The sequence below is a fragment of the Sycon ciliatum genome, chromosome 6 (genome assembly GCF_964019385.1).
Source record: "Sycon ciliatum chromosome 6, ocSycCili1.1, whole genome shotgun sequence".
NCBI lineage: Eukaryota > Metazoa > Porifera > Calcarea > Leucosolenida > Sycettidae > Sycon > Sycon ciliatum.
In genome coordinates this window covers 17,270,370-17,296,813 of record NC_088648.1, presented here as the reverse complement: position 1 = coordinate 17,296,813, position 26,444 = coordinate 17,270,370, and the positions used below count along the sequence as shown (strand labels likewise).

Below are 26,444 nucleotides of genomic sequence, written 5' to 3'. Positions count from 1 at the left end.
AATCATGCTAGCATAATCCGTCAAGGCCTAGCAATGAAGCCGAGACCCTATGGTCGGTCAAGCTGCCCCTGCCTCTCCCCCACTCCTGCCATTCCATATGTCTCATCGCTGCCTTGCTGCTTTGTGCCGTCAAATGGTGTGTGTGTTTTTTGTAAAAAATTAAAAATAAATGTTCTTGTTCTATTAAGTAAAAGTAAAAAAAAGAGTAAATTATCCTGTCCGTTCCCGAAGGGAACTCACGACGGCCGCTAACACCCGGTTAACCCTAGATCTTGTTCTATTCGAGCACCAGAAAGCCTGTCTTCTTTATCTCCTGAATTGCACAATAGTCAAGCAGATCTGTGCTTATAAACACTCAACAGACGGTGCGAGCACAATTCTTTTTTGAGCTCGGATGGTGAGCCAATTACAGAATTCTTTTTCATTTTACATTAATATATAGTTTTCATCATCCAATATTAACTATGGAGGGAAAAGGAGGGGGGGGGGGGCGCATCAGAAAGTCATGGCAACAAAAGAGACGAGAAGGATGAATGGCACATGAATGAAGTGAATGATTGGAAAAGACTCCAGGGTTCAAAGCTGACTATACGAGTATGTAGCGAATCATCGCCGAGTACATACGTGCACGGATTAGATGGTGATACTAGCTCATAAAAATTAAGAAAGTAAAGTTTTCACGTCCGCGTTACCAACGGCTATACAATTGCGTTGAGAAGCACAACCAGCTTAGGAAGTTTCGCATGTGCCAGCCACCACCATACCTGTAATACTACTGGCTCATAAGGACTTTCTAATTTCCAATGGAGGCCAGGGCGAAACATGTCAGGTGTACAGCCTAGTAGCTAACAAAAACAATGAAGAAAGTGTGTGTGGGGGTGGGAGGGGGGGGGGGGGGCAGGAGCATACCGAACTGAGAGATGGTATGGATGCAGAGAATGAATCTGCACAGAAATTGGCAAGGCAAACAAATGTAATGTTATTACATTGCATTGTAGCCAACTTGTTTGAGCTTTCTCAACATTACACCGACCACAACGCACAAAACAAGCACTATCGTAGTCAAAACCGCACACCACGCATGTATACCTTTGATTGTGCCTGTTTCCTCCTCCTGCTTGAACTTGCTCAGCACCTCGGCCTCTATGCGGATGGCAATGGTCCCTGTTTTCATGTTCACGGCAGCATAGTCGTTGCTGAACTTGTATAGGAGCAAACCGGCCAGCGACGCCGTCATGTTGTCAATATGAACACACTGCTGATAGTTTCCATAGACGGATGTACGCGCAAGATTGTGCACCGTAACGTGTGTAGCCTCGGCGTCGCTTGCGTCGCCCAGCTCAGAGTACTGCAGCGGCTCAGCGACCACTAACGTGGCTCCTCTTGCGATGAACCAACCACCATTTGTATCTAGGAAACAAAAAGATGGACCACAGCGAGATGGACAAACAGATGGACAGACAACAGTCAAGAGTTTGATTCTCCAGACGATAATACAGCAGTACTGATCCAGCTAGAGAATCTCTCACAAACAACAGCAACTTTTACTATCAAAGGTCTGCAGACGCCTGCTGCGGTCTGCGAAGATTGATTTTGATCGCTGTGAATCGAAGAATGATTTAAATAGGCTGTGTAATTTGGAATCCCTTCACTTTCGACGTACTTCAGGTACTTACATTTCCATCACTGTTTTGTTCAAGTATATCCAGATTATCTATCCCGCATTGATATCTCTTCTAGTGCACGCCGACCAAACAAACTGATTTTCAATTCTCATGACCGCACCTCCTCTTCTCTCTTTCTGCTTAAAATCGGAAGGCTGTGGAACTGCCTTCCACCAAGGCTGACATCCCAAGATTCACAATCTAAATTTCAGCAGCAATATCGGTTGCACGTGAAAAGTTTTAAATAATTTGACTGTAGTGGTATTATATCTCTGGACATTTAATTGTTTTATTTTGAACAACCTAGCCCTGTTTTTATTGCTCATTATGTAGTATGTGATGCGGGCCATGCGGCTAACTTTACTATTTTTTTAATCTATTCCATGATTTGCATCAGGAGATTCCCTAGACAGGCCATCGCCTCTGGGAGATCCTTTAAACACAGATTATTATTTCCGTGGCTATGCAAAAGACGCTACTTCAGCTTTAATTCCGTGTTTGTGTCGTTGGCATGCCTGGCGCTATCCTGTACCTGTCCCGTACCGTAGACTACCATCAAAGACAGCTGGCCACAATATTCAAATAAGGCTTTCAAATGCAAGATCATAACGTGAACCAACTTGGAAGAATGAGTATATGTATGCGAAGTGTATCGGGGGAATGCATGCAGGGCGATAGTGCGGGTTTGAATCCCAGGTTATGTCTTGAAAAAAATAGGAGAAATGAAAAAAAATTATAACATCTATTATAGAAAATCTAAGTTAGAGAAACGAGAGAGCTTGGAAGCTCAGGGCCCTGCGCTATGCTTTTATGCTTTTTTGCCTAGCTCATCGTACATGTTATAAGAACTGATGGGAATGTCTTTTTCGTTGATTGGCCACATCACTGTATTGCAAAAACGTTTCAATCGGTTTGCTTATGAGTTAGGCAAAAGTATTTGCAGAATTTATTGCGGATTGTTATTTCTCTAATAATCATCTACTTTTGTTTTGCTCCTTCTTTTCTTTTTATCTCCTTATATTGTAAATCAACAAATTTTGGCCGATGAGAAATAGAAACCTCTCTATTAGAGAGGTTAAGATGAACGTTATTTCCGACGTGACGCGCAGTTTCACGTCAAATTTGAAATCGATCGGTATTTTTGCTCTCACATGCATCCATTGCTCAATCATGCATCATTTGCCTATATGACAAACGTTGGCCTGCGATTTACTTTGGCCGGTTGGTACCAAGCGGCGAAATCAGCGAAATTAAATCGCCAGCGAACATTAGTTGATTTTAATACAGTGATCGGATTTTCTGGCCTTTTTGTAGTAATACATGTGCATTGACCTGTTGAGCCAATGACGACGCCGAATGCATGGTTGCCTGTGGAGCACATCACATAACTTTACAGTCTCCTAAAATACGTATCCTGTCCGACGGCAAAAGAGGCTGCAGATTTAGTTTTTCTGCGCGTCGACGGGATGTCTGCGACGCGAAAGTTCAGATCGCGTTATTTGGCTCGCACGTCGAAAAATCAACGCGAGTGACCTGCTGCTCACGTCGAAATTTGGACATTACATAAATTTACAGTCTCCTATATAAAAACGTATCCTGTTCGACGGCAAAAGAGGCTGCAGATTTAGTTTTTCTGCGCGTCGACGGGATGTCTGTCCTGACGTTTACTGGGACCGGCGCTGACTCTGCCGATCACGGACGTTCTGGACTCGACGAGATGTCTGTCCTGACGTTTCCTGGGATCGGCTTAGACTCTGCCGATCACGGGCGTTCTGGACTCAAAGGGATGTCTGTCCTGACGTTGCCTGGTACCGCCGGACTCTACCGATCACGGGCGTTCTGGAGTCGACGGGATCTCTCTTCCGACGTTTCCTGTGACCGGCACTGAATCGCTCGTTCACGCTTATTTTGGAGACGACGGGATCTCTCTTCCAAAGTATGTTTATGCTGACGCATCCTATCACCTAATCGGCGTCTATTCTAATTTAATTTCCTCTTCGTCTCCCTATTTCTTTCCAAATCTCCCTCTACATCAAGGAGTCGTATACATAATACGACGAATATTGGTACGGTACGGGACAGATACAGGAGCCCGCAAATATTGTGGACAGCTGTTATGTACAATCCTGTAGAGCCTTTGTAGTCTCAGATACGGGACAGATACGGGACAGATACGGGATAGCTCCAGCCGTGACACAAACAAACAAACAAACAAACACCAAATTAAAGCTGTGTGGACCCTGGCTAGCGCCAGACGTTACTGAAGTAACGTCTTCTGCATAGCTACGGGAATAACACTAACTTGGGAGCAACAGCAGTGAAACCCACAAGTGTGAATTTTAACCACTCTAGTGGCAGACCGCGAGCAACACTGACAGCTGCATTAACACTACAAATGCCGACTCAAAACGACCCACCTTGCATATCAGTAGCTCCCACACCAACACCAACAACGCAATCTACAGCAACCACAACTAATCCACCATCCAAGCCCATAATTGAAAGACCAAGGCTGTGTTTAAATGAGAAATTTCAACCCGGGTCGAGTTCAGCCCGGGTTGAAAGTCTGTACGATAGACAAAAGAGATGAGCGTTTACATGAAGACAGTTGATCCGGGTCAAATACTGATATGCTGCCAAAAGTCCACTTCTACAGGCCTGTATGGTCACGTGAATCTGTTCGCGCGAAATTTGCATCTGCAGTGCCGTTCAAACCTGGCGCGAGATACGCACAGAAGTACGTTTGTACGATTTTCTTGACCCGGGTTGATTTCAACCCTCCCTTTGGGGGGAGGGTTGAAATCAACCCGGGGCAAAATTTCAACCCGGGTCAAGCGCAATGCGTCATGTAAACGCGCAATTCATTTATGCACATGGCGGGTTGAAATTTGACCCGGGTCGAACTCAACCCGGGTTGAAACGCCTCATGTAAACACCGCCCAAGACGATCAACAGCCAACTACAACAGAAGCTACGCACTCAGCGGACAAGGGCGAAAGGAGGGACGTGATAGCAGGGTGACGGCCGAGTTGAGTTCAATGGACCCGGTCAGGCGGGATGGACGAGACAGAGAGAGTACAGAGGAAGCGGAGGATGGAACGGACGGAGGAGGGAGCAGTGAGTCGGAGAGCAGTGATGGGAGTGATGGTGAGAGTGCCGGTGAGAGTGTTAGTAGGGAGGTTCCGGAGTACGATTTTTCGTGCCAAAATCCGTAGAGGCGCTACGGATTTTTTATACGTCGTTTTCGAGCAGTGAAATGTTCCGGAGTACGGCACTTATGTGTTTGCCGTCATTGCCTAGGTTACGATCGCAAACACGTCACATTCCCGCGCTATGCCTTTTTATTTTGAAAGTTTGTACCGAAATCAAAACTTCCCGCGGAAAATCCATGTTTCTCGTACCAAATTTGTACGCGAAAAATCTTTCTGCACCCGATGACGCAAAATCTCCATACGAAACATGGTTCGTGTGAAAGCCAGTCCACACGGATTCTCCGTGCCGAAAAATCGTATGGAGCACTCCTGGAAAAAATCCGTAGCGCCCACACGGATTTTGGCACGTAAAATCGTACCCCGGAACCTCTCTAGTGTTGTGCGTAGGTTTCGTGGTAGCAAGTCTTCAGTGTACCATCATCTGCTACCTAGTCCTGATTGTTGCAATTCGCATTCCGACTCTTCTTTCACTGTATTGTGCCGTGGTCGTCATGGCTATGGACTACAGTTAAAAGTGTTGGAAGCTATCTATCAGCGTCTGTATAAGCCTAATTTGTGTGTACAGAAAGATAGTATAATTGGATTGAAATTGTTCAAGTAACGTGTCGTGTTTAGTGTGGCCAAGCTTGGTCGTTAATGTTCTAGGTGTAATGTACTGCTGTTATGTGTTATCACGTTGTCTTTCCTTCCTTTCTCCTTTGTTCATTTCTCGCTTTGATTGTTAAAATTCACACTTGTGGGTTTCACTGCTGTTGCTCTTAGTGTTATTATAACATCTCTATGCCTTTTTTGCCTAGATCATCAAGGTGGTAGACGGTGTTATCCTCGAATGCAAAGAGAAAGTTTATAATCACATGCATGATGAGCTAGGCGAAAAAGCATAGCGTAGGGCCGTGAGCTTCCAAGCTCTCTCGTTATATCTAGTTGAGCCACCAAACAGATACTGGCAACTATGAACATTTTGAGTGGAATGAGTTTAAACAAGAGCCCATCAACATGCATTCAGTTCAACTGTACGAATATCTTGCATCTTGTTAAAGCCCAAAGAAGCTAGTGACTTACCCCTTGTATCCTCGAACCTGAAGCACCTTGATGACCCGATGGGGATTTTGTAGACAGGCGCTGGAACGACAGTGAATCCGGTTCCGGAAAAGACGTGAGAGTAGGACAAGCTCTCGCAACTGCTATCAGGTGCAAAACACGTGTCGCACGGCTTGCCTGTAAACTGAATGTCAAATTGGCGCATCGTTGGTGGCAAACCTGTTCCGGTCAGAGGTTGAACGACGAACTGCCAGTTGCCTTCGTAGTAACTGTTAAAGTGCAGATATTCAATCTTGACCGTCACTCCGCAGCGGTCTGAGGAGGGTACCTGGACGGGCACGAGGTTCTTGGAGCGACACCAAGGATCTGATGCGCTGCCGACAGCTATTTCGTAATGGAACGCTCCATTTTGAACGGTTTTGAGTTGAGTGCCATTGCCAAGTACCTGTCAAGACGCAACACATCCCGATGGATAGATAGATAAAAAATAATTTAACCCTTGAACTACCAGAGGCATCATTAGGATGCATTTGCGAATTTCAAAATGTGATTGCTGTGATATGGTCGGTTAGAATCCCCCCCCCCCAAATTTTGTGACTTTTATTTATTTTGTATTGTGTTAGTGGCAGTGGCAGTGGGCTGTATCTCCAAAATTTGAGTACTGGTCCGAAATGCCAAGGGGTGCTACCTAGAATTGCCGCGCGGCATCATATGACTCCAGATACTACAGGCATCGATAAGAGGGCGAATTTGGCTCAGAAACACAGATGAATATTGTAAAGAGGAATACGCCGAAATGTTTTCGACAGTGGATACAAACCTGTAGGACAAGATGGGTGTTGCACTGTTACCAACTTTTAGACCTGAAAAGATTCGAAAGCCTCTTGAAAGCAGCCATTTTGTCTAGAAAATGTGTTAGAATGTCATCGCAATAACATTATGCATGCGGTCTCTTTTCATACAAGAACAAAGCAAAGATACACTTGCTGAGACCCACCCACAACCTGAATGTCCGTTCAGGTTTCCCAGGATAGGGTAAACAAGTTGAAGGAGCCGGCAAGCACGTCGGAAATTCAAGCTCCCGAGTGAGAGATGCAATTAATACTTACCTTCTGCACCAGGACGCGGTTGTACACCGTGTTCTTATTGCAATCCGGGCTCGAAAAGCTGGTGTCAGGCAGCTCGAAGAAAAGCTCGATGTATGATGAATCACGCGGTGCACGCACGATGCATATCTCTTCGCTTGCAAAAGGCACTGTGACATCTATCGGAAGGCAAACATATGCAGTGGCAGCAGTTGAAAGGTTATGAACTTAAGTAAAACAGTAAGTAATCCTAAAGGCCGGTTCATACTTCATTTCGCGTACGGGAAAGTCATCGCGCGACCATCGCGCGATGGCTTTCCCGCACGCGAAAGTTGAGCTCAGATCAACTTTTTCGTGACGCAACAACGTGTTTCCCGTACGAGAAATAAAGTATGAATCGCCCTTAAAAGAAAAGGACCAAGGAACTATATTTACAATTTTTTCACGGTTCGCTTGAGACTGAGTTGGACTGAGTGTTCAGCACCCGTAGGAACGCCAGCACCCGGCAAAGGTCAAAGGCGCAGATGCAGGTCCTGATATTACCGTAAAGTCGCGGATAAAAGCCGGGTTTGCATACAATCCCATCGCGGATAGAAGCCCGAAAATCAAACGGGTCAAATGCATATATGTGGAAGCCTGTCGCGCGTAGAAGCCTGGCTTCTGTGCAAGCGCGGATCGGGTAGGTCAAGAGTGCATGCGCTATGTACGGTGCATAGTAAAACTGCCGCCATACCGGTAGTCAGTGGTAGATCTACGCGTGTCGCGCGCAGAAGCGTGCATACAAGCCTGGCAAAAAATATGCAGTGGTGCATGTAAGACTGGTTTGCATTAAATCCTGATGCAGAAAGCGGCTTATATGCTTATAAGCCCGGCTTTTATCCGCGACGTTACGGTATTATAAAGCGGTAGGAGGTGAATACATGTAGATCAGCACACCAGCAAAGTGGTCAAAGACCGAAAATCCCATTCACTGCATCCATGTTTCCCTCGTGCCAGGCCACGGGTTCCCAACTTGGGAAAAAAACCCTTCCGCTTCCAAGCAGGACTCAAACCTGGTACTAGTACCCTCTGCTTCTCAATCATGGTCTTAGACCATTGCACTATACCTGCCTGCACTACAAGTTACGCTATAATGTCCACCAACACCACCAGTTACTTGACAATCAGCTCATGTGATACCGGTAACATGCGATACCCATCCTTGGCTCGGTGCATTCAAGAAAGTTAAAAAGCAACGATGTAGTTGCTGAAATCACGCAAAGCAGCATGAACGGCACGGACGATTGACGCATATAGCACTGGGACACGAACGCACAAATAGGCATGTTTTGCAGCAGCCCACGCTGTTCAACAAGTTTGGTAAGTGTCCTTACTCCACTAGCGTTTTTAAACTCATTTCATGTCCTTTCTAGAGTTTTTTTAATCATTGCCAACTTTCTTTATTTGCCATGGGTCGGTGTGGAAAGGGGCAAGTATAAATTCTTCGCCTGGTTTTCCAGGCATTGAAGACGACAGTCTTGATTGGAGACAACAATTTAATTACCCACCAGCAGATTGACACCCACGGGGCTAGCATCCAGCAGCCAAAGGTGGGGCCATGAATCATATGGATGTTAAAATCAATATGACGGTAGGTAAACAACAGCGAGAAACACACAGCGCTTTTTAAATATCGACCATTGGAAACACGAGAGAGTTTGGAGGAAGATAGGACCGAAAGAACTCCACCACCCACCCCAGAGCATTACAAATCAAGGACCTTACGCAGGATAGCTGCAGAGCCAAGGAGAGCATTCTTTTTGCAATAAATCAGACCTCGCTTATCCGGATCCCTCGCCATCCGGAAGAAAACCGTTGGTTACTGGTTTGCAGCATATGCCCTGCCTACATAGAGTAACTTTACAATAGCGAGATTTCCCAGATTGCCTAGAGTGCTCAACACCACAAGGATGGAGCATTACTACAAAGGTAGAAGAGAACAGAGACAGCCGGCTAGGTCATTGTTGTATTCCTTTTCCGAAAAAGGAAAAGGAATACCAACCTCACAAGCAAACGCTGAACTTTTGGGAGCTGTCCTATAGTGGCTGCTAAAATAATTATTCCAAATCGACAAGATGCACCATATACATGTATGGTCCTTAGCAGGTATGTACATGTATATAACAGCCTCATTGGGCATCTGCCCCTGTTTTTCGGATGCCATTTTATGCTCCTTCTCAAAAAGAAAGTGGTGTTAATTGTTCTGACGATGGGTGACTGGCCCGAAACGTCAATAATTTTCGACATCTAATAATGGAATTTTCATCCAGCGCATGCGCCAAGAGTGAATTGCAACTAAATAGAGCGGTTGTCAGTTGACAAACCACGTTTTATTTTTCTTCTCAAAAAGGACCTGATTATGCCAACAATTATGCCTTCAATCCTTCAATAGCAGGTGTGTATAGCAGCCTCATTGGGCATATGCCCTTGTTTTTCGGATGCCATTTTGTGCTCCTTCTCAAAAATGGACCTGATTATGCCACAAATTATGCTGGCAAAATCCGCTTACCCCTAGTCGTAAATACCGTTGATCTACTGTTTGTCTGAAATGAGTCTGAACTCTGAAGGCAGGCGAGAAATGAGCGAGTACTAGTATCCATTTGTCCGACATGTAGTCTGTGACTTGACCTTTTGACCCCATGCCATGGGTCCAAGGTTGCGGAAAAGTTGCGAAATAGTTCGCGAAAATGAAGAAAGTTGCGAAAGTTGCGATTTCTTCCTAAACAACGAAACATTGCGAAAAAAGGGGCGAGCATGATAACTCGTAAATTTATGGTCCTCTCTTTTCTAATCTTCCTACTTTCATCATTTTATTGCACGTTGTCTCCACCGTTTACATTGCATGAATAAAAGTATGCACAAATGTCGATTCAGCTTGTCTTATTGATTGCGGTTGTCAAATTATTGTCTCCTCGCCGTTTATTCAGGATTTTGTTTTCTCTTGAGTCTTGATTGACACCCACGTGACTACTTCTGGATATGGTTTACTGGCACATACATACAATACATGTATTGCTATTATTATTATTATTTTTTTATTTGAGGGATGACCCAGAGGCAGGTAACCTATCGAGGGGTCCTCCCCTTGTGCGATATTGAATAGGTAGCATAACAGGGGGGGGGGGGGAGAGGGGGGGGGGGATAGAATAAATTAGCCCGACACATGGAATGAGACAATAAAACTTCAAAGGAAAGTGTGATGTGCAATTACTGCTGAGGTGTAGGAATGCCAGTGGTTCTATGGGCATACTCATGTATACATACTTACTTTCGGTAAGGAGGAGGTTTGGAGCCACCCAGCAACGCGGATAGTCACACGTTCCCACCTTGTCAGTCGGCAATTGATAACGGTAGCGGCAGGTCGCAGAGTTAATGACCGTGAATAGACGCGGGATTGACTGCACCATTCCCGCCGAAGTCAGCACAAGGAGACTGGCCAGCCCCAGAAAAGGGCCAGGCAGAAACCTGCGGACAGCCATCCCTTGACAAAGCAACGACACGGAACAATTACAACATTGCACATGATTATCCTATTATGAGGTATGGCAAAGGTCCGCAAAGGGAAAGAGCGAGTTTTGTTTTCCGATGTGAAGGGAGTGGACGAAGGGGTTACCATCCTTGAACAATTATTGTTTCCTTCTCCCACAGCATGCGCATTCAAATGGGTAACAACCGTTTTGAATGAAATAACCTCGCTGTGATTTGGTTTGTCTGTCAAGTCAGGTCGGTGGGAAAAGCCCGAGCTCCAGTGTGGCAAGCAATCAAGTAGTTAGACCACATTGTCATGTTATTAACTGGTCCCGTCATGGTCCTGTAACAGTCGCTGTAGCATTTTTGTTGCTGTGAGACTTAGCTTGTGCACATTTTCGCTGCGCTCACCTTCCCCTCATTGGTCCTACTATAAAATTGAACCTTCCAAGCTGGAAGACTGTTGGTTTGCGCACTTGTGAAATCACACATGTTTGCTTGTGCTACTTCTCATCCAGTTGACTTCTTATTATGACTTTGTATGTTATAATTTTCTTGAGCTCCGGTTTTCCCCTTCAATATAACTCAAGCGCAGTTTAGCGTGTATTGGCTTGTGATTCCTTTCTTCTGTTTGCTTGGCATTTTATCGCTCCACAGGTACCCTCGGTCTCAGGTGCTCGTCATGACTGAGTCTGTATCCACTGTCGAGATTGCAAACGCATGGACGTTAACCGTCGTCACAACGAGTTACGTCGATGGTCCTGTACGTGTAGAGTATGTGTGAAGAGTCGAAGGCATGCGTACGGTAAACTGCTGTAGTTCACTAGTCCGTCACTCATTCACAGTCACCATTATGCGGAATGCGCATGTGCAAGCCTTTCTTATATCGGTATGTCTCTAAAACGTAACTGATGCCTTTTCCCGTCTCCTTGCGGAACATGTCGCCGCCCTTTGGCTAGGTGGAAGTGCTTCGATCTTCAACTCAATTCTTCACACTGCCAGGATTGCCAGAGGTCTGCCGAAAGGTGTGCAGAATGGCAAGGTATCGAGGTCCAGGCTGGGTTCTGCATTACAACCATACAGTACTGCGGAGTTAATCCTCAACGGGTGGTCTTGCGGCAGCGATGCTTAGACTAGGGCACAACAATACAAAGACTCAATGGGATCAAAACATAGGGCCATTGAATTTGGGATATCCAAGACGTACAGATTGGAACCACTCACGTTTCGACATGAGTTTCCACTGAACTCGAAAGACTGACTGACTGTACATAGGCTGATGATCAGCGCGTATTGTTACCCATGGCCTCCCAATGAGTCTCGTGTCTTCTCACTTCACCACTAGATACTAGTAGTCTGAAACTTTCTTCTTCTTCTTCTTCTTCTTCTTCTCCGACTTCGGTCTTGAATTAAACAGCAGAGGGCAGGAAGCAGTCACCGAGGTCTCCGAGGTTACCGCTGAGCTCTGCTTGATCGGTCACACTTCTGCTGCACAAGCCCGTGGCGATTCATGAGATGCCGGAGTGGTGAAAATCATAATTATCGCTTTGCGGAGCGGGGTTTTAATTGTTTTTCTACGAACATTCCCCCACCGAGAACGTAATGAAAACATGTGAAGAAGAACGTAAAGCAAGACACAGCGAAGGTAGGGGCGAAGTGCCGATGAACATTGAGCAGCTCAACCAACCAGAGGTCACAGTGTTAGCATTGTAAGGATACAATCATTCATGAGAATACTCAACCCCCCTCCCTTCCCCTCCCCGCCGATCCCACACCCAAAATGAATGCCTTACAGTAGCGATGTAGCGACCCTACCACAGCATGTTCCGTGCAATAATCGCTCGCTATCACGCCACAAAATCCCCGGGCCTTCTTTCCATGAACATACATGTGTAGGTAAGAACCGTTTTGAACGAAATAAACTCGCTGTGATTCGATTCATTGGAGGAATGACTTACCGATAGAAGCACCTATTTATCGACTCCAAACGAGGACGCAGATCTGATTGCGCCAACAAAGACGCTCGCATCCACGAGTAACGAGCTCTGACGACCCGAACAAACACTTTCTCCAGCACCAAAAGCAGTTGTTGTGACTTCTTCTTCTTCTTCGTCGATGAGACTATACCCGCCACAGAGCAGTTTGGACATTTACGTTTCGACAGGTCTACTCGTCCATTTTCCTGTACGTTTTCCGTGACGCCGCCACTGAGCAGGTCAGTGTGTCCGCACGCCGATCCTCGGATCGGGCAGTTTGTACATGTACATATTATGTAAGTTTCAACAGGTCTGTCTACTGGTCCATTTCCATTAGCGTTTTCCGTGATGCCGCTCCTGAGCTTGTCAGTGTGGCCGCGCGCTGATTCTTGGTATTATAATGGCATCATCCGTGGATCCTGTGCCACATAACACGACGGTGACGTCATCGCCTATGCTGTTTTAAAAGTGTAGGTTTCCACAGACTGGTGCGGCGCGCTGTATCCATGAATGGCGTTTCTTGATTGGCGCCAAATGAGTCAGTGGCCCGGCGCGATTTTCCAGCATCACTGTCAGTGTGTGGCTTGTCAAAATTGTCACCACTGAGTCTGTACGCGCAACGCTGCTTCTGTACGTGATTGATCGTCATGACTGAGTCTGTATCCACTGTCGAGATTGCAAACGCATGCACGTTAACCGTCGTCACAACGAGTTACGTCGATGGTCCTGTACGTGTAGAGTATGTGTGAAGAGTCGAAGGCATGCGTACGGTAAACTGCTGTAGTTCACTAGTCCGTCCATCATTCACACTCACCATTATGCGGTATGCGCATGTGCAAGCCTTTCTTATATCGGTATGTCTTTAAAACGTAACTGATGCCTTTTCCCGTCTCCTTCCGGAACATGTCGCCGCCCTTTGGCCAGGTGGAACTGCTTTGGTCTTCAACTCAATTCTTCACACTGCCAAGATTGCCAGAGATCTGCCGAAAGGTATGCAGAAAGGCAAGGTATCGAGGTCCAGGCTGGGTTCTGCATTACAACCACACAATACTGCGGAGTTAATCCTCAACGGGTGGTCTTGCGGCAGCAATGCTTAGACTAGGGCACAACAATACAAAGCCTCAATGGGATCAAAACATAGGGCCATTGAATTTGGGATATCCAAAACGTACAGACTGGAACCATTCACGTTTCGACATGCATTTCCACTGAACTCGAAAGACAGACTGTACATAGGCTGGTGATTAGCGCGTATTGTTACCCATGACCTCGGAATGTGTCTCGTGTCTTCTCACTTCACCACTAGATACTAGTAGTCTGAAACTTTCTTCTTCTTCTCCGACTTCGGTCTTGATTTAAACAGCAGAGGGCAGGAAGCAGTCGCCGAGGTCTCCAAGGTTGCCGCTGAACTCTGCTTGATCGGTCACACTTCTGCTGCACAAGTCCGTGGCGATTCATGAGATGCAGGAGTGGTGAAAATCATAATTATCGCTTCGCGGAGTGGGGTTTTACGCCACAAAAATCCCCGGGCCTTCTTTCCATGAACATACATGTGTAGGTAAGAACCGTTTTGAACGAAATAAACTCGCTGTGATTCGATTCATTGAAGGAATGACTTACCGCTAGAAGCACCTATTTATCGACTCCAAACGAGGACGCAGATCTGATTGCGCCAACAAAGACGCTCGCATCCACGAGTAACGAGCTCTGACGACCCGAACAAACACTTTCTCCAGCACCAAAAGCAGTTGTTGTGACTTCTTCTTCGGCTATGAGACTATACCCGCCACAGAGCAGTTTGGACATTTATGTTTCGACAGGATTACTCGTCCATTTTCCTGTACGTTTTCCGTGACGCCGCCACTGAGCAGGTCAGTGTGTCCGCACGCCGATCCTCGGATCGGGCAGTTTGTACATGTACATATGTAGGTTTCGACAGGTCTAATGGTCCATTTCCATTAGCGTTTTCCGTGATGCCGCTCCTGAGCTTGTCAGTCAGTGTGGCCGCGCGCTGATTCTTGGTATTATAATGGCATCATCCGTGGATCCTGTGCCACATAACACGACGGTGACGTCATCGCCTATGCTGTTTTAAAAGTGTAGGTTTCCACAGACTGGTGCGGCGCGCTGTATCCGTGAATGGCGTTTCTTGATTGGCGCCAAATGAGTCAGTGGCCCGGCGCGATTTTCCAGCATCCCTGTCAGTGTGTGGCTTGTCAAAATTGTCACCACTGAGTCTGTAAGCGCAGAGCTGTTTCTGTACGTGATTGATCGTCATGACTGAGTCTGTATCCACTGTCGAGGTTTCAAACGCATGGACGTTAACCGTCGACGTCACAACGTCGATGGTCCTGTACGTGTAGAGTATGTGCGAAGAGTCGAAGGCATGCGTACGGTAAACTGCTGTATACATGTAGTTCAGTAGTCCGTCCCTCATTCACAGTCACCATTATGCGGAATGCGCATGTGCAAGCCTTTCTTATATCGGTATGTCTCTAAAACGTAACTGATGCCTTTTCCCGTCTCCTTCCGGAACATGTCGCCGCCCTTTGGCTAGGTGGAAGTGCTTCGATCTTCAACTCAATTCTTCACACTGCCAGGATTGCCAGAGGTCTGCCGAAAGGTGTGCAGAATGGCAAGGTATCTAGGTCCAGGCTGGGTTCTGCATTACAACCACACAATACTGCGGAGTTAATCCTCAACGGGTGGTCTTGCGGCAGCAATGCTTAGACTAGGGCACAACAATACAAAGACTCAATGGGATCAAAACATAGGGCCATTGAATTTGGGATATCCAAGACGTACAGACTGGAACCACTCACGTTTCGACATGCATTTCCACTGAACTCGAAAGACTGACTGACTGTACATAGGCTGGTGATCAGCGCATAATATTACTGTTACCCATGGCCTCCCAATGAGTCTCGTGTCTTCTCACTTCACCACTAGATACTAGTAGTCTGAAACTTTCTTCTTCTTCTTCTCCGACTTCGGTCTTGAATTAAACAGCAGAGGGCAGGAAGCAGTCGCCGAGGTCTCCAAGGTTGCCGCTGAACTCTGCTTGATCGGTCACACTTCTGCTGCACAAGCCCGTGGCGATTCATGAGATGCAGGAGTGGTGAAAATCTTTTAAAATTATCGCTTCGCGGAGCGGGGTTTTAATTGTTTTTCTACGAACATTCCCCCGCCGAGAACGTAATGTAAACATGTGAAGAAGAACGTAAAGCAAGACACAGCAAAGGTAGAGGCGAAGTGCTGATGAACATTGAGCAGCTCAACCGACCAGAGGTCATAGTGTTAGCATTGTAAGGATACAATCATTCATGAGAATACTCAACCCCCCCCCCTCCCCCTCCCCGCCGATCCCACACCCAAAATGAATGCCCTACAGTAGCGATGTAGCGACCCTACCACAGCATGTTCCGTGCAATAATCGCTCGCTATCACGCCACAAAATCCCCGGGCCTTCTTTCCATAAACATACACGTGTAGGTAAGAACCGTTTTGAACGAAATAAACTCGCTGTGATTCGATTCATTGGAGGAATGACTTACCGATAGAAGCACCTATTTATCGACTCCAAACGAGGACGCAGATCTGAAAATTCCTCCTCTTGCGCCAACAAAGACACTCGCATCCACGAGTACCGAGCTCTGACGACCCGAACAAACACTTTCTCCAGCACCAAAAGCAGTTGTTGTGACTTCTTCTTCTTCGTCGACGAGACTATACCCGCCCCTGAGCAGTTTGGACATTTAGATTTCGACAGGTCTACTCGTCCATTTTCCTGTACGTTTTCCGTGACGCCGCCACTGTTACTAAGCTTGTCAGTGTGTCCGCACGCCAATCCTCGGATCAGGCAGTTTGTACATGTACATAATAAATTATGTAGGTTTCGACAGGTCTACTGGTCCATTTGCATTAGCGTTTTCCGTGATGCCGCTCCTGAGCTTGTCAGTGTGGCCGCGCGCTGATTCTTGGTATTATAATGGCATCATCCGTGGATCCTGTGCCACACAACACGACGGTGACGTCATCGCGTATGCTGTTTTAAAAGTGTTGGTTTCCACAGACTGGTGCGCGCGGCGCGCTGTATCCGTGAATGGCGTTTCTTGATTGGCGCCAAATGAGTCAGTGAGCAGCGCCAATGTTGTTTTATGTGGTGTATGTGGTACATGGCCATAGCTAGCTGTATCCAGCTTGCCACTGCAAGGTGATAGCACGTACAGGAGCTTTTTAATTAAGGATACTTTGTGTGCCTCGATCTATTTCCTTAGCCTATCCTCGATTCCTCTACATAAAGTAGTCATTTCGTTCTTCTTGCAGGAGCTCCTCTCGACACTACAGGCCCAAAGCCTTTGGGAAATCCTTAACTATAATAAAATACAATACAAATACAATAGTCCTGCCTTGGCGATACGTGTGCACTCAAGAGTATAATCTACATGTACATTTTCTTCTCTTGCTACAATGCACGGGTATGTGTGACGATTGGAAGACAGTGCGCTGGGCCCGGTAGGCCGTCCCACATTTTACCTCACATCTCTCAGGTTTCTGGAAGGCTATGCGCATGTGCGAGTATTTCTTGTGCGGGCATGTCTTCCTGACCAATAATGCTTGATCGCATCTTCTTCCACAGGCCTGTGACCACTTTGCGAGTGAAAAGTTGAACTGCTTCGCACTTCATTTCAAAACTTCAAACTCGGACATCATGCAAAAAGGCAAGGTCGTCTAGTCTAGCCTGTGTCACACATTTCTCAACCGTCGGCTTTGCAGCAGCAGTCCTTGGACTGGGACGAACGAAATATTATTAGTACAACAGCTATACAGGCGAGGGTACCTGGTTCGAGTCCTGCTGGTGGCTGAGTCAATTCTTTCTTCAGACGTTTCCCGTTAGTGTCTTTCCCTCAAACCAGTGAATGCTTTTTTTTCTGAAGAAAATGTTGGACGGTCTCTGCTGGGATGACAGCTACACCATAGCTCAGTGGTTGGGGCATCGCTGGCTACAAGCAAAGGTCCCTGGTTCGAGTCCTGGTGGTGACAGTCATTGTTTTCTTCAGAATTTTCCCGTTTGCATCTGTCCCCCAAACCAATGAATGCAATACTCAATGTTCACCCTCCAGTCGGCTGCTACTTGCACCGAGAGGCGCACTAGAGGGCAATCATTCTCTTCATTTTCTTTGCCCGCTGCTACCACTAGATAAGGCATGTTCTCTATGTCTTTCCTTGGCGCTAATAGGTGGAATTCTCTGCCTGTCTCGTGTCGTCAGGTTGAGCATCTATCCGTTTTTGTTTCACACTGTAAAGAGCACTTAGGGTTCCCTTTAACAAGACGGCAACGTCTGTAGGGCCTTCCCTATCAAAATAATAAATTCTACTACTACCACTAATACCAACAACATAATGAAACCGTAGGCTGAAACAATAAGACGATTCACTAAAGGATCCCTCGAGCAGCCTGGGAATTCTCACTGAACTCAGTCGTATGTGCTGGGAATTTCGTTAGCGAACTCTACTGCCCTGTGTCCACCGTCACCATCACCACCACCATCACCACCAGCAGCACCACCAGCAGCACATGCAACCAGCATCACCACCGCCAGCAGCACCACCAGTCCTCCCGCCCTCCCGCTCAAACATCGTTTTGTATATTGTCACTTCACTTTCCGAAAGAGCCAGAAACTTTCAATCCATCCTCCAACCTCCGTCTTGAATTAAACAGGACAGGAAACCGTCACCGAGGTCTCCAAGGGTACCGCTGAGCTCTGCTCAATCGAACACACTGGAAGTAGCTTCCTTCACCCCGATCCCTACAATTGTAGCAATTCACGCTTCGCTGTAAGCTAAAGTCACGAAACATGCAGTGTACACGATCATGTGCAACCCCCCCCCCCCACACACACACAGCACGCCCGCCCGCCTAAATCCCGCCGCAACGAAAACGTTACAGAAAACTTCAAAAGGATGCAGTTGAGTTGCCAGAGCACGCACGAAAGTCGTAACGTTCCCTGAAAGATAGTTCGTATGGCAAAGTGAAATCTTACACTAGCACAGGTAAATGTACAATGTAAATGGGAAAAGCGTTTTGAACGGAGTAAAACGGGCTCTCACAATATCCTTGAAGACATCACTTACCGATACCGACGCCTGTTGGGTAACGCCGAAGAGAAAAGCAAACTGCTGGTTGCTGCTATCTCGAATTTCAAGAAGCAGCGACGTACATATACCTACAAACTGCTGAGAAAACACTGCTGCCGACGCTGAAAGAACAATCTTGGCCGTGTCTTATTCTTTGGATCACATATCGGTGATAACGGAACGGCAAAGCAGTCCCCGGATATCTGCGTTTTCCTTCTTCTGGAAACTTTCTACAGTCTATATGTACGTCAGCATTATGTCATTTATTTTCAGCATGATGTCATCGTATCCTGTCTCAATTGGCAGCACAGCTTCTTCGGCAAGATGGCAATGCATAGTAGTACAATGTACGATATTCTACACGCTACCACTGAAAGCTTCCATTGCTCCTATCGGCCAGAACTGGACCTGTCCGGGCCGTGCGCTTTCTGTTCAAGTACATGCATTAACTTAAGGGCGACGTCTCAATCTGCTTTCCTGCTCGACCTGTCTATAATGTACCTGCCAGTCTGTCAGTGCTAATGTTATGAAGTGTTGCCTTGCATGATTATTATCATCGACATTTCGATGATTCAACTTGTTGAGCTCTCTCTGTAGGCTGCATGCTTTACTTGTGCTGGTGCGCTATGCATCGCTCGCTACTTTTCGTAGTTAGAGCACGCTGGCGCTAAAGCGACGACCTACATGTATTTTAAGGTAGCAGCCTGGTCCTAAATTTCATATAATAATAATCTTTATTTCAGGATTCCCCAGATAGGCGTTATGGCATTCAATTGACCGTAACTTTGGTGTCTCTCAATGGATTTGAGTGACATTTGCACCACACACTCCTGCCACTATGCTGGCCCTCTGGACATGATTTAAAAGTTCTTGCGCCTCACTGACAGGCTTTCCAGGCCGGAGAAACTCAAAATTCCGGCATAGTGCCACGGTGTGCGAGCCACCCAGGAGCCAAACAAATACATTTACAATTTTTCACATTTTCTAGCCAATTCTGTCCGTGCGCAGGATCCAAACCTAAAAAACGTCCAGAAGCAGCCATGGGTGGTGGGATAGGGCCCTTCAACGTGGCCCTGGAATCTGTCACAACGGCAGGAGAGGGCGTTCTGTCACAGACTCCCACAGACCCAAGTCAATTTTTGAATTTTTTTAGGTTCAGGGCGTGCTACGAGGTCGTACCTTTGATACAACATCCAGTGCTGGGACCTCCACAGCAAGCCATTTCCACAGCGCTTCAAACCGAATCCAGGATACCCTCCAAAATCGGCAAGGACTACCACTCACGTTCCACTACTGCCTAGTACTGAATCCTACCTGACTTCTTGACACGACTCAAATTTCCCGACCGCCCTCCCGCTCAAAAATCACCTTATATTTTATTGTCACTTCACTTTCAGAAAGAGCCAGAAACTTTCATTCCATCCTCCAGCCTCCGTCTTGAATTCAACATGACAGGAAACCGTCACCGAGGTCTCCAAGGGTACCGCTGAGCTCTGCTCAATCGAACACCCTGGAAGTAGCTTCCTTCACCCCGATCTCTAGCAATTCACGCATCACTGTAAGCTGAAGTCACGAAACAAGCAGTGGTAACGATCATGATGATTGAGCACCCCCCCCCCCCCCCCCCCACACACACACCACACACACACAGCACGCCCGCCTAAAGCCCGCCCCAGCGAAAACCTTACAGAAAAGGATGCAGTTGAGTTGCCAGAGCACGCACGAAAATCGTAACGTTCCCTGAAAGATAGTTCGTTATGGCAAAAGTGAAATCTTACACTAGCACAGGTACATGTACAATGGAAATGGGAAAAGCGTTTTGAACGGAGTAAAACGGGCTCTCATCCTTTACTTGAAGACATTACTTACCGACACCGACGCCTCTTGGGTAACGCCGAAGAGAAAGGAAAACTGTTGGTTGCTGCTATCTCGAATTTCAAGAAGCAACGACGTACCTACGGTGCTGAGGAAACACTGCTGCCGACGCTGAAAGAACAATCTTGGCCGTGTCTTCTTCTTTGGATCACTGTCATAACGATGATAACGGAACGGCAAAGCAGTCCCGGGATATCTGCGTTTTCCTTCTTCTGGAAACTTTCTACAGTCTATATGTACGTCAGCATGATGTCATTTATTTTCAGCATGATGTCATCGTATCCTGTCTCAATTGGCAGCACAGCCTCTTCGGCAAGATGGCAATACATATTATTATTAGTACAATGTACGATATTCTACACGCTACCACTGAAAGCTTCCATTGCTCCTATCGGGCCGTGCGCTTTCTGTTCAAGTACATGTACATGTATAAGGCTGACGTCTCAATCTGCTTTCCTGCTTGACCTGTCAATAATTTTATCTGCCAGTCTGTCAGCGCTAATGTTATGAAGTGTTGCCTTGCATGATAATATTATCGGCATTCTGATGATTCAACTTACTTGTTGAGCTCTTTCTGTAGGCTGCTTCATTAGTGCTGCTGCGCTATGCATCGCTCGCTACTTTTCGTAGTTAGAGCACTCTGGCGCTAGAGCGACGACGAGCTACCTCAAAATGTCTGTGGTGACACCATTGTGCCTGGAAACACTAGCTGGTGCCCAGGGGCGGGCTCACGCCCGTGTTGGCAACTTTTCTATTTATATAATCTTTATTAAAGGATCTCCCAGAGGCGATGGCCTGTCGAGGGGATCTCCTGATGCAAATCATGCACTAGAAAAAACACAGTGAGGAAAGTTGCACGCGCTACAGTATATTATATTAATAAGCAATAAACACAGGGCTGGGTTGTTCAAAGTAAAACAATTAATTTAAATGTCCAGGGATGTAATACCACTACAGTCAAATTTAAAACTTTTCACGCGCAACCGATATTGCTGCTGAAATTTAGAAAGTGAATCTTGGGATGTCAGCCTTGGTGGAAGGCAGTTTCCACATGTCTAACCCCCAAGACGCGGTGAAAACTCGTACCGTACTGCAGGTAGTCGGCCGCAGTTTAATTTTTTTCTAAAGAAGAAAAAAGGTGAAAAACACTCGCTGGGGAAACTGTTGTTGTTCGTGCTTGTTTTCAGAGACGATGAACAGACTGGCCAAGTTTCCTAATCACATGATATGGACTGAAAGAATAATAGGGAGATGTTAGACAAGCAGGGAGAGAGGAATAAAAATATAAGGCCGGTAACTTAAAAGGAAGTAATATTGAAGAGGGCAGTATAGTGGCGCACGTGGAAATTCTGATGTAATGTACATTGTACATGTACGTGTACCTTGTACACAACGTGGCTTAGGTTCGTGCTTCGAATAGTACATGTATTGTGTGTTGTAGTGTTTTCTATTTTATTTTTTTACTTGGGCATTCCCAACAGACCCTAAGGTCTTCTTACAGGGTGCCCAAGATGAATGAATGAGTTAAGTTACTGGCGAAATAAATTGGGGATATGATTAGTGCGAAGGGATTCGGGAAGCGCATTAAAAAGGGCTCAACACTCTATAACAAGGGCAGAGCGTTGGTTGGTTGGTTGGTTTTTATTTCACTTCGCACATTCAAACGGGATGACGACCCAATAAAATGACGGCGAAGGCTTAGCCTAGAAGTGGCTATGGAAGAACATAGTAAAAGCTATGGAAGCACATAGTAAGAGAATAGGATACTAATAACTGCGAGTAAACGGGGGGAGGGGGCGGGGGGAGGGGGGGGGGCGGGGAGAGAGAGAGAGAGAGAGAGAATACGATGTATCTGTAATACGCGTACTACACAAGGCAGAACAACAGAGCCCAAAAGCTTTCTCCTGGCTCCGAGTTTCGTGTTCAAAAACACTCATCAGACGATAAAACATAGTGTGCTATTGTTGTTGTTGAGTTTTATTTAAAGTCGCAACACAAACAGGCGATTAGGCCTTGACAGATTATGCTAGCATAATTTTTCGCATAATTCCTACAAAAATCGAATAGTCGCATAATTTGAGGCAAATTGCATACGAATCGCATAAAATCGGGAATAATCCGCCTGTTCGCATCAAATTCCATACAGTTGTACATGTTCTACAAGTACAAGTACAAGTAGATGCACCAGGAAGTTGTAGGTTTACGACTCCCTTGATAACATGTCCAGTCCACTACAATCAATGACGGTCGTAGCTAGGTCGGACGGTGCGTTGACCCCGTTAAACGTTTGCTACTACAGTACAAAGCCCTCTGCAAAAAAATCCCTTGTTATTTTGCACAGAACCATTATACATTAGCAGCATATGTGAGCATAATGCGGCATAATATGATAACTTTTAGCATAAAATGGCATAATTCTGCAATATGTTCAGCAATGCGGAAAGCATAATTTCACGAAAATATCAGCATAATCTGTCAAGGCTTACAGGCGATGGCGCCTTCTTTTATACATGTGAGCGACATGACAAATTTAATAATAATAATAATAATAATTTTTTAAAAGAGGTCGGAGGCGGATAATACTTTAAAACGAAGGTAAGTTATGGGTCGCAAATATCCACGCAAACACACATCCAGTCATAATAAGGCACTTGTCATAAGTATCCGAACGTTTTCGGTCCCTTCTCATCAGGGATTATACAGGGAATGGCTCAAGCTGGAAAGACTAAAACTTATATAGCGTAAAGATAATTAGATAACAACACTCGTGACAATGTGGAAAATTATCAAGTTTAGCACGACACAAAACTCGAAGGAAAATAATAATAGTGACAACAACATAGTGAGCAAATTAAGTTACATTGTTACCACCTCGACGAGGAGTAACACCAAACAATTGTAGCGACAAAACATTTTCTTTCTGTACGCAAAGTTCAGGATCTAATTTACGGATATACAAAGCTTCTAACACAGCCAAATGTAACGCACATCTACCACGTGACAATATTGAGAAAACATTATCACTGTACAACTCACGACAATTGGTACGGGCTGACAGATGTTGCTTGATTGACGAAGTGCGATTCTTAGCTCCATTGGGTGTTGTCTCCTCCAATGTCCCGTCATCTCGCCTCTTCGTGGCATCACCACTATCTGTCTCTTCGCGTTTCCGCGGCCTTCCACGTTTCTTGACACTAACCGTTGGGTGCGCGATACCCGGTGTCCTTTACCCGGTGGATCTTCCTCTTCCCGTGAAGATGTGACTGCATGCCCGTCCTCCTCTGCGTGTGTAGGACACGGGCCAGCTGAGAACAGCATAAAAGATGGTGAAAGACCCACACGTAAACCACCGAAACTGACAAAGGATCTGTCGGCGTCGGAAAGGGTGACGAGAAGCCAAGTGAAAATACGGACTGATGAGGACGAACGTACAACGACAATGGAAGTGACAACAACAGTTAATATTCGAAAACGTGGTAGACCACGAAAACTAACCTCAATATCGGACACCGGACAAGTTGGAGTAAGAAGCTCAATAGAAATCCGCAATGGAGGAGACGTAACGGAAAGGACACCGGGTATCGCGCACCCAACGGTTAGTGTCAAGAAACGTGGAAGGCCGCGGAAACGCGAAGAGACAGATAGTGGTGATGCCACGAAGAGGCGAGATGACGGGACATTGGAGGAGACAACACCCAATGGAGCTAAGAATCGCACTTCGTCAATCAAGCAACATCTGTCAGCCCGTACCAATTGTCGTGAGTTGTACAGTGATAATGTTTTCTCAATATTGTCACGTGGTAGATGTGCGTTACATTTGGCTGTGTTAGAAGCTTTGTATATCCGTAAATTAGATCCTGAACTTTGCGTACAGAAAGAAAATGTGTTGTCGCTACAATTGTTTGGTGTTACTCCTCGTCGAGGTGGTAACAATGTAACTTAATTTGCTCACTATGGTGTTGTCACTATTATTATTTTCCTTCGAGTTTTGTGTCGTGCTAAACTTGATAATTTTCCACATTGTCACGAGTGTTGTTATCTAATTATCTTTACGCTATATAAGTTTTAGTCTTTCCAGCTTGAGCCATTCCCTGTATAATCCTTGATGAGAAGGGACCGAAAACGTTCGGATACTTATGACAAGTGCCTTATTATGACTGGATGTGTGTTTGCGTGGATATTTGCGACCCATAACTTACCTTCGTTTTAAAATAATAATAATAATAGTAATGGGGAGGGGAGGAGAAAAGAATCACAAGTGAAAGAAGTCGCCGAAGGTAACTGAATAGGTTACAGATAGATCTGCGGGAAAAAGAACCCTGTTGAAAACCGAAAACGTAACTGACCGAAGGATTGACCATTGGTGACCAGATAAAAAAGTGACCTATTTTGAATACTTGGACGCTTTCGAGAGAGCACAGAAATGGGCGTGACAAGGTTCACAGCGCATCATGGGCGGTGTCCTGTTCCAGAGAATGGCACCAATGAACTGGATCGTACCTCGACCAGAAGGACCGGGCCAGAAGGGTACCTGCAATAGGTTTTGGTCATTCGCTGGTTATATTGTACATGTACATGTACATGTACATGTATGGGTGGAAATCGGAAAGTTGTCCATTCATTCTTTCATTCATTCGGACGTTTTTTTAAGGATTCTCCAAAGGTACCACAAACTGGATACTTATCAGAGGAGTTGACTGGAAGGGTGGATGAGATGAAAGGGAATGTTGTCCAATCTGTGAGAGATCTACATTGTACATGTACATGCTGTTGTTTATGTACATAGTATTTACATCGCATGTCAAACGGACAGTTCTGCCCAATATCATGAAACGATGACAACCAGTAAGAAGAGTCAGAAAGGAAGAAAAAGAAGGAAAAAAGAAGTGGCAATGAGTGGAAGCAGGGTTAGAACGAGCAGGAAAGATATCTCAAATTAATGCATATCGGGTCATCGAAGCATGCTCTCTCGAGCCTCATCAGCAGGCTTCTAAAGCCATTAGAGTAACATAGTTTGCTGAAGCCCTAGAAGCAGGATGTGAACAGTACAGCTAGTGAAAGATACTCTATCCCACGGAAGCGTGACACATACACACACACACACACACACACACACACACACACACACGGAGCAATCACGAATCCAATCACTATCACGTGCACGATTCGTGCTCCGTGCACCGCAAAGCATGCCTACTTCCTGGGTTGCCCTTGTCGGATTATTACTCGACAAATTGGCATGCAGCTTCTGCACGTAAAGCATTGAAATTGGCAAAGCCGTACTAAGCTTCTAGCGGTCAATACCTCGAATTCTGCTCCTCCTTCATCTAATGGATAACATTACAACTATTAGCATGAAACATACCAAAAAATTACCAACTTCATAAAGTTCTTCTCTTCATTTGCATTGAATTGAACAATTCACCGGTGATAATTGTGCTCGGTTTGCCCGTAAAAGAGGCTTTCATCAACCACTATTCTGGCGGGTTTTGGGCGTAAATTCTGGCGGGTTTTGGGCGTAAGATCAGACGAATCAAGTCATACCACACCGGTATCATTGACAAAGGAGAGGATGGTGTCCAATGAGAAGGACAGGTTGATGGCGGGCGATGTGAACTCTCCCATCAGCTGAATGCGCCCTTGCGAGATCAGGTCCGCGGCCAAGACGAGCAGGAAGCGACGCGCGTACGCTAGGAAGACAAACACAGCTAGTGTGGACACGGTCGACATCACTATGACAACGAGCAGCGCGATTTCTTGGCACGTGGTCAACCCGGGCAGCAGCTGCCAGCCCAGCCAGAACGGAAGCAGAATCTTCTGGACGGCGCGCAGAAGAATGCCGTCCGATCGGCTTGGCGCTGGATGAGCAGTGAGCGGGTGGCTGTCCTCTGTTGATGTCGGTACGGTTCGGTTCCCCTCTCGGCTTAAAACAGTGCTGTTGCAGCT

The 26,444-nt window shown here is 46.1% G+C and overlaps 1 protein-coding gene across 5 annotated transcripts; it reads right to left on the bottom strand.

The window, feature by feature from the left end:
* Window positions 1-638: 638 nt before the first annotated feature.
* On the bottom strand, window positions 639-20,651 carry LOC135819517 (uncharacterized). Of its 5 annotated transcripts, none has more exons than XM_065332742.1 (5): window positions 20,493-20,651; window positions 10,310-10,522; window positions 7,027-7,181; window positions 5,939-6,362; window positions 639-1,410 (listed from the first exon to the last, which is right to left on the bottom strand). In XM_065332742.1, the coding sequence occupies exons 2-5, from the start codon at window positions 10,518-10,520 to the stop codon at window positions 983-985; spliced, it is 1,218 nt and encodes a 405-aa protein (XP_065188814.1). In that variant the 5' UTR covers window positions 10,521-10,522; window positions 20,493-20,651; the 3' UTR covers window positions 639-982. The 5 variants fall into 5 exon arrangements, with proteins under 5 accessions (XP_065188814.1, XP_065188813.1, XP_065188815.1 ...); XM_065332741.1 differs by lacking the exon at window positions 20,493-20,651 and adding an exon at window positions 18,621-18,777; XM_065332743.1 differs by lacking the exon at window positions 20,493-20,651 and adding an exon at window positions 16,040-16,306.
* Window positions 20,652-26,444: the final 5,793 nt, after the last annotated feature.

What these genes read in the sequence shown, in the direction of transcription:
- LOC135819517 (XM_065332742.1), bottom strand. Translation starts at nt 10,520, where the DNA reads ATGGCTGTCCGCAGGTTTCTGCCTGGCCCTTTTCTGGGGCTGGCCAGT. An exon ending in AAACCTCCTCCTTACCGAAA is followed by an intron (nt 7,182 to 10,309) that starts GTAAGTATGTAT and finishes GCCTTCCGATAG; the next exon opens with ATGTCACAGTGCCTTTTGCA. An exon ending in CAGGTTCGAGGATACAAGGG is followed by an intron (nt 1,411 to 5,938) that starts GTAAGTCACTAG and finishes TTTGTTTCCTAG; the next exon opens with ATACAAATGGTGGTTGGTTC.